Below are 8560 nucleotides of genomic sequence, written 5' to 3' on the forward strand. Positions count from 1 at the left end.
TCAAAAAAATAATATTTCAGGGCAGGACCTAAGATATTTGTTTCATTAACTATTTCCAACTTTCTTTTGTATGTAAATTATTATACATTTATAATTGCTAAAATATAATATTATATAATGATGTTAATTTACATATCATATACAATATATACAAGAATAAAACTTGCTAATGCTCGCGGCCTGTCATACAAAATAAATGTAAATGTGTCTGCTATTTAAGCTTCACTAACACGACGTATAATTAATTTTTATTAAACTTTTTACTGTACTGAAAAAAAATCAGTTTTAAAATTTTGAGTTTGGTTAAATAATATTCCATACTGCCTGATTTTGAAATTGAGAATAACTTTTTCAATGTCGTGATTTCTTCTGTTTAGATAAATCGTTTGTACAAATTGCTCTTGTGGATATACAGAAAATATAGTTTGTATAAGATTAGACGAGTCATTGTTAAGGACAATTTTGCTTATGTTAAAAAATGTATACGAAAATTCATAAGTTACTGTAAAACATTGTTGATCTCCAATATTTGTATGTAAGATAAGCTAGATGTATAATGCAAGCTTTATAGCGAACCACTGCAAGAACGGTTTTTATTGCCTTGCCCATAAGTTTTTTGTTAACGGTGTATCAAATTACTACAATTTGTGATATAAAGATACTTATTGCACTCTGATTCGAAATACCAGTGGTGTTGTAAATAATATTTCATAGAAAACAAACAAGACATGATTGAGTTTAATTGCAAAGTTTCATGGAATCCTAAAAATAAACATTGTCATTCAGATCCAGGTAGTCTTGATGTCTTGCAACTTATGATGTCCCAGTGTCGCATTACGTGTGCATGCTTGCAAGTATTGATCTTGTTTTTCATGTTTTATAAATATATCGAATGTCATTCATAACAAAACACCATGCCGATTAACCATAGCCGAAAATGCTCAAAGTATGAAAGTTGCAAATATATCAAAAACAGTAAACATACTTTCTCTGTCATCACTATTTTGAGCAATTTAATAAAACGGCCGTGAAATGATGACAAGTGTCAATCGAAATTACCAGCATACTCTTTTTAACTTTGTAGCACATCTGATTCAATTCTATTAATATTGATCATGGATTATTAAGGGGAAGTAAATGTTAAAATACTGGTTATGTAAAGTTACCTAAGTTATTCCCCTTCATTTGTCACAATTAAAACTGCAAGTTTGCTTTTTTGTGTATTCTATTGATGCATTACCGAATTTCTCAAACATAAAAGAAAATGTATTGTAGCTTAAATTGATAATGTTTGGTAAAGATAGGCCAATTCTTGTGTATTATATACATGTATTCATATGCTTTTTAAGTAATTTCTTATCTCATTAAACATTCTCACATTACATAAACCATTATTTTGTAATTATATATATTCATGTCATGTGTCATTTATGTATTATATGTTGTATTTGTATATGTAATATGGTGATGAGCTTTTTATGCTTAAACCAAGAAATAAAGTTTCTGTTCTGTTCTGTTCTAATGAAACCAAGTTTTTGTTATTAGAGTTTAGAAAAATCTTTCGGTAGAGATTTTTCTAGGATTGATTTTGATGACCATTTAAAAGCCATTGGCAGTTTTTGTCTGTCCAAATGATAAGACACTGTTAACTGGAAGGATAACAATTAAACCAAAACAAAGCTCTAAATAATAAAGAATTTATTTAATAAATAATTGTATTCTAAGCTTTTTTATCTTTTGAAGAAAGCAAAATATCCAAAAGCAGACATCAATGAGATTCCGGACACAGCAAGTGTTAGAATTTTCTTTCCAAATGTGAACTGACCAGCGTTGTTACTGAGATTCTTTGTAATGTCGTCATCCATTTGCCCTATGGAATCTTTCTCGGGAATGATTTCATTTCCTGAAATATATGTGACATTGTTTACATATCAATATTGAATGTAATATAAATGATGTTCAGTATAATAAACAAAAAATGAATTCAATTAAAAGGTTTAGTAACATGCATTTTGCTTAAAAACGTACGTAGAGGAATTCAACAGAAAATCAATATCATATCAGGCATATGTTCTGTTTTCACAATTATTTATGGAATTTAGCTCCTTCCTCTAGGAAGCTTATTTTTAAAAAGTAACGAAATAAAGAATAGAAAACTTTGGCTTTATGACCAAGACATTAAAATAGTACCTGAAATATCATTGTTCTCTGTTGCGCATGGAGCGTTGCTGCTGTCCTTTGTAGCACATGCAACGTCGTCCTTGTCCTTTGTGGCACCTGCAACGTCGTCCTTGTCTTTTGTGGCACATTGTAGCTTGTTGTTTTCATTGCGTTTGAAATATGATCATTGATCTTTGCAACACTTGGGACAGTAGCACGTAGTGCGTTGTTATTTTCTGTTAATACTGGAGGGTTGTTGTCGTTGTCTTGGCCACTATGAACGGAATTTGTTATCTTAACAGCAAGGTTATCAGTGCTAATGTAATCTGAGGCTCCTGGGGATTTGTTGGCCTTCTCTGCAACACAAGGAGTGTGAGTGTTGCTTTTTGTTGCATGTGGTGGAATATCCGGGATGACATCTTCTCCAGTTTTGATAATATCTGAAAATTTTAAAATATTTCATAGTTATCGATTTAAAAGTCAAACTCATAGAAATTACTTAGAAAATTAAAAATATCAACACATGCGATTTAAAAATTTAATTCGACATTATTTTAGTGCTTGATAGAGGAGATTGAAATTCCTTTAAGAAATTAACGCATTCTGTCGTCTCTATCATTTCTATACACTTCTCTTTCCAAATAAAAATTCTTTATATCTCTACACATGAATCTTGTTTGAGTGAACTAAATATACACCAAATAAATGACGGATGTAAACTGTCCAACAACTTGTCAAATAATTCAAAATCATATTTGTTTCGCTAATTCTTAGTGCATGTCTTTACAGTGCAAAGAACTTTATGTGGTTAGATCTTCACTCGGTGCTTTTGAAAAATCTAGATCGTCCTATATCAACTATACATATAATATAAAAAAATCAATATGAAATCCTTAATAACTCACTCTTCTTTGACTGGGATGCCTCTGTAGTTGTTAATATACGAAGAAGAAGAGAAAAAAAAACACAAAAAAAACCCACATACACACAACATACCGTCTACTTTGACTGTGGCAGGTACCATTCTTTTACAATGTATCAGCCCAATGTTTCTCGGCGGCACGTATTTTGGAGGGTTTTTGATTTTTGGCACAACAAAGCCTACTTTATCTGCACGTGGAATATTGAGACTTGGCACGTGAAATGTTTCCTTCCTACCTAGAGATGGCGCTGGACGGTTGTGTTCAGGGTATACTAAAATAATTTAACATGAACATGTACTCATTAGCATAAAAGTTATTTGATAGTATGAAATTAAGATAAATTATGATAATGTCATAATAAAGATTATTTAGAAATTTTATGAACAAATGGTCAGAATGTTGTTGTTTTTCGCTTAAGTGAAATACATATATGGAATATATTTTTACCCAACAAGATATAATTCCATTCACATCCACGAGCCGGAACAGGAAGTGAAATACAACATATATAATTTAGTTTCATCATGATAAGTGAAAATATATTCCATATTTCACGAAATACGAAAAAAATAACCTTTAAATTTAATTTTTCTTGCAAAGAAAAAAAAGAGTTATTTACAAAAAAAATCACATTTACTACACAGTTGAAATTGTATATATCCAAATATTTTCTTAAAATGAAATGAATTTTAGCTGAAGCTACTAACTCTCACAGAAAAATATTAAACAGATCATCATCAGAATGGACACAACTTTTGATATCAAAGAAGGGTCAGAAATGTTTAATATAATACATGTATTTAAAATGATAAATAATTTTAAAAAGTATGTTTAATTCGTTAATTGAAAGAGAGGTAAAACTGTACCTTCTCTTCCAGCAAATGCTGTTTTGTTGTATGTATGTTCCACCATTATTGGATGCTGACCAATATATATCGTATGAGGAGTTGTCGATTCAGTATCAACCACCTTTCCTGTACATGATCTTACTACTAAAAACTTGTAATTCACGAAACTGTCTTTGGGAAGCCTTAAATATAAAACATGACAATTGTTTTGAAAGCTTAATTGACAGGTTATTATCTGGAGCTGATGCGTTGTTTAAGCAACCCAGGGAGCCACAGTTCTAAGACCTGATCGCTAGTTTTATTACAATGAGGTATAATTGAACAATCTTTCAATAACTTTGATATTTAGAAATTTTTAGAAACCGTTTGGTATCTACACAAATTTCGAATGACTACCCTGATGTGTTGTACATGTAAAGGAAAAATGATATTATTTTGAATGAAACAAAGAGCTGTTCTGCGATTTGTGACGGTTAGAAAATAAGTAATATTTTTGGCGTTCAGACATATTTGTTATAAAACCTACCACAAGTCTTTCTCCCAAACGTTACGCCCAATAGGTTTGCATCTTGGAGCAATTTCGGGGTTATCATTGCCAAGTTGAATGCCCGGACCGACCACGGCTACAAAGTAGTCATTTGCCCCACCCGGATAACATTCTAGAGACTTGAACACCCGCAGTTGTACTTTCACTTTATCATTTCTTGTTGATGTCATCTGTGAATAATTAACATACAAAGTCAATATGTGCTGACTACCATAATATTATATTGTTGTCATTTACTATAAACTTTCCTAAATCATTGTAATAAATAGTTGTAGGTATGAAAGGTATAAGGTAACTTTTACAAAGCAAATAAACTTATTAATTTAAGCAATCCGGCTGACTGGACTAGATAGTCCGTGGACTGGATTGGAACTGACTGATATTACACGCCCGTTAGAAAATTTGGAAATGTTCACTTCAGGTAATGTCGTTCAAATCAAACAAATATCAATACATAAAATGCACTGAGTCCAATTTCTCAGGTTATATTATAGTATTTACCCGTATTTTGGTTTTTTACATGTATAGTTCATTTCAATTAATATGGAACGTCAATGGTTAACATAATCAGATATGTTTTTTTTGTTATTTCAGCCAACAGCTGCAAATAATGTATTTTTTTGTAATTTAAAACATTGTTTACAAAATGTACACATATATATTTACAAAATATTACATTATACTTACCTTTAAGCATGAAAGTCTCCTAAAACATTTAAATATGTTGACTGAAAGAAAAATTGTCTGTATAGCTTACGCTTTGTTATCTTGGAATTGACGTAAATCATATGGAAACGACGTAACGTTAATGACGCAGCGACGTAAATGTTTATGACGTCACCAATATACATCGGATCTTTCTCGAGTCGCCATTTTACATAGACCCGCTGGAATTTTAAACGAGTCGAGGGACATGATATAGGATAGCCTGTAACGAGATTTATAACATTTCTAAAAGTTAAATTTATTATGTAAATTAAATTTATTTGAAATGATAACGATTTTTATCACATAATATAAAACCAGAAAACTGCTGAAAACTGCAAAATCTCCGTTAAACGAACAGTTTTATTAATATCATAAGAAGTATGTGTAATATGAAGAATTCTTATTGGTTATACTTTAACATTGAACGATATCATGTGATTATCTTTTTCCTTTCGAAAAATAAAATGAGACAATTTCTGGATTAGCACACACAATATGGAAATTTTCATTTACAGTTACAGCACACAATACAAGTCGAAAGAGTGGCATTTCGCAACAGATGACTAAACTTGGAACAAATGAATTACAATGTTACAGACGGGTGAAATCGTAAATAAATGTTTTCTGATGCTTTTGCATAGCCTAGGGTGACCAATAAGGAAGCGGATAAGTTGTAATATATTAGGGCACTTGTCGTGTGGTTGCTTGGCGTCAAATATTGTTGTTCCGTCAACCCGTCATTTTGACAACTGAATTTAAAATGTTATTTTTTATTTTGATCATTATTGTATTTTGAATTAAATGTGCGTAAATTACGAACAAAAAATATATTGTAGTTTGAACTAAATAATCGCAATTAAGTGTTAATAGTTTGTTAAATTGTTTCTATAAACGTATATTATTACTACCCATTAACTGTTAGGTTGTGACAAATCAGCATCGCATCCCTTTCACAACATCAGTTTGACGAAACAACGAAACATTTAGCTGCCTTAGCGTCACAAGGACGGAAAATTGCTCCATACGCTGTCTGATGTGCTGGTACAGTGATCCAGCATTCCACCCCCGTGCAATTAATATATAGGTAACAATTATAGCGGTCAAGAAGTGAAGATGGAGATAGAGGGTCTTAGCTTATGGGTAAGAGCATCGGACAAATCCGTCGTGGGCTCGAATCCAGTTAACTTTGTGATTTTCTTTTGACTTCCACAACCTACACTAGCGCGATTACTTGTTAGGTAACCAACGACGCTATCAGCTAGCGTAAATTATTTAAAGCGCACGTCTAGGTCATAAATATGTATTAAACATTAAATAAATGTGAAAACAAACAATCAAACAAATGATCCTAGGTGTCTGCCTTGAATCCGAGAAGCAGTGGTTAAGCCCAACTCTGATCACCACTATAATTCCTCAAATGACACCAGTCCTGGAAAGCTCAAGGAAGCAGACTTAAGCGTTCTTTAAATCAACAAAAGCACTTATTGCCGCAATGATAAATTAATTAGAGGTTAATACTTGGTTGCTGCTCGCCATTATGCGATATTTGTCCGTAGATGTGCATAATGGCCTGAGTGTCGCAGGCCCGAAGGACATTATGAACTCGAGGGCCATTATCGCATAATGGCGATCAACAGCAGCAACAACAACAACAACAACATTTTATTTTGTAAATAAAGGCCTCCGGCCCAAAATACACAATATAATCAAAACAGATATACATATTTAGCTGTGTCTACAATATACATTGTTATATATGACATGATTTCCTATTGATATTAATTATCAACAATTTTCATAATTTCATGAACAAAAAGCAATATTCTTATTTTTTTCTTCATTTTTGGTATTAATCAAATTACAAAAATTATGGAATGTATAATCATGACTGTACCATGGAGATATATAACGTTGTCTTTATTGGGAAAATCTGTTACAAATAAAAAATACATGAAATTCATATTCGATGAACGAATTGTTATAATTTTGTAAACAGTGTTGGCAAATTCGCTCATATCTTGGTATACCCAAATGTCGTCCAGTTTCTATATATAATTTATGACTAGAACATCTAAATCTCGATAATGATCTTTTTATATAAAATGGCATATCAATAGATAAATACTTTTCAGGATTTAACATAGATTTGAAAAATTTATAGGTGTCAATTCAGGGTGAATTCTGAATTTCTCCATCCAATTTTGTGTTTTACAATCAATAATCCTTTGTTTAAATTGATAAATAAAAAGATTGATATCCCCAATTTCTTGACTAAGCCATACAAAGCCAAACCCATAAGTATACACTAAGTTTTTTACTGAAGTAGCCCAATTTTTCTTTCCAACATTATCCTGTCTAGTTAACATCAAATAACAATTTCTAGGATATCTATGTTCTGGCATACAAAGAAGTTTACACCAATATTTGATAAATTTTACATGATGATCAATACATAAAGGCATCCTTCCACATTCACCCAGTGCAACATTGTCATTAACAGACTAATTTACACCTAGAAAATCTTTACAATATTGTATTTGAACTAGTTCAAGAATTTCGGAGGATTTCGGCACCATAGGTAAGTATAGGTTTTAACATAGAGTCAAATAATTTAAAATAATCAGAGTGTGAAAACTTGATATGATTTAATAGCTTAAATAGATTTCCTAGCTTGTGCAGCAAGTTTAGTTTTTGCTTTTGGCCAAGATAATTTAGGTGTAAATAAAAGACCGATACATTTGTACATTGAGGTGACATTTACTGAACTGCTGTTGTATAACAATTTTTCATATGATCTGAGCGGTCCCCCATTTCTAAATACAATTATTTCAGTTTTATTCTCATTTATAGACATACCGGTATTATTACAAAATTCTGAAATTTAACTTAATTGAGACTGAAGTTCGATCGCAGTATCGGCACAATTTGCAACATCATCAGCGAAAAGAATGCATATAATATCGGGAATTTGATCCGTAATGAATATACCGCGATGCCCCTTATTACGCAGAAAGGGAGAAAACTTATTTATATACAGATTAAACATAATCGTACTTATTACGTCCCCTTGTCTTGTACCTATGTTACATTTAAAATATTCTGTAGTTTTGGTAGTACTAACTTGTACACATCCACGCAGTTTGAGTACATTGATAAAATAACACGAAATAAATCCCCCCTAACGCCACATCTGTTTATAGTATTGAATAAATTAAAATGTTTAAGTCCATCAAATGCTTTTTTTAAAATCTACATAAAGAACATAAAATCGTCCGCCCAGTTTACTAATATATTTCTGTACCAAACTTTGTAATATAAAAATATTATCAATTGTAGAGTAAGAATCCGGCTTGGGATTCATCTATTTTATCAAA

At 31.4% G+C, this 8560-nt stretch overlaps 1 protein-coding gene across 2 annotated transcripts; it reads right to left on the reverse strand.

Moving 5' to 3' along the window:
• Positions 1-1720: 1720 nt before the first annotated feature.
• LOC132759271 (uncharacterized) lies at positions 1721-5267 on the reverse strand. 2 transcript variants are annotated; one of them, XM_060751013.1, is made up of 7 exons: positions 5166-5267; positions 4458-4648; positions 3950-4113; positions 3157-3354; positions 2308-2600; positions 2191-2277; positions 1721-1903 (listed from the first exon to the last, which is right to left on the reverse strand). In XM_060751013.1, exons 2-7 carry the CDS (start codon positions 4646-4648, stop codon positions 1871-1873), a joined length of 966 nt encoding a protein of 321 aa, XP_060606996.1. In that variant the 5' UTR covers positions 5166-5267; the 3' UTR covers positions 1721-1870. The 2 variants fall into 2 exon arrangements, with proteins under 2 accessions (XP_060606996.1, XP_060606994.1); XM_060751011.1 differs by having other exon boundaries at positions 2191-2600.
• Positions 5268-8560: the final 3293 nt, after the last annotated feature.

The sequence above is a fragment of the Ruditapes philippinarum genome, unplaced genomic scaffold (genome assembly GCF_026571515.1).
Source record: "Ruditapes philippinarum isolate M1 unplaced genomic scaffold, ASM2657151v2 ctg4183_1_1_1_1, whole genome shotgun sequence".
In the NCBI taxonomy this organism is placed as follows: domain Eukaryota; kingdom Metazoa; phylum Mollusca; class Bivalvia; order Venerida; family Veneridae; genus Ruditapes; species Ruditapes philippinarum.

Coding starts and splice junctions, on each gene's coding strand:
- LOC132759271 (XM_060751011.1), bottom strand. CDS start 4,648: ATGACATCAACAAGAAATGATAAAGTGAAAGTACAACTGCGGGTGTTC. Junction 3,355..3,949: donor AGCATTTGCTGGAAGAGAAG/GTACAGTTTTAC, acceptor AAATTATTTTAG/TATACCCTGAACACAACCGT. Junction 1,904..2,190: donor AGAGAACAATGATATTTCAG/GTACTATTTTAA, acceptor CATATATTTCAG/GAAATGAAATCATTCCCGAG.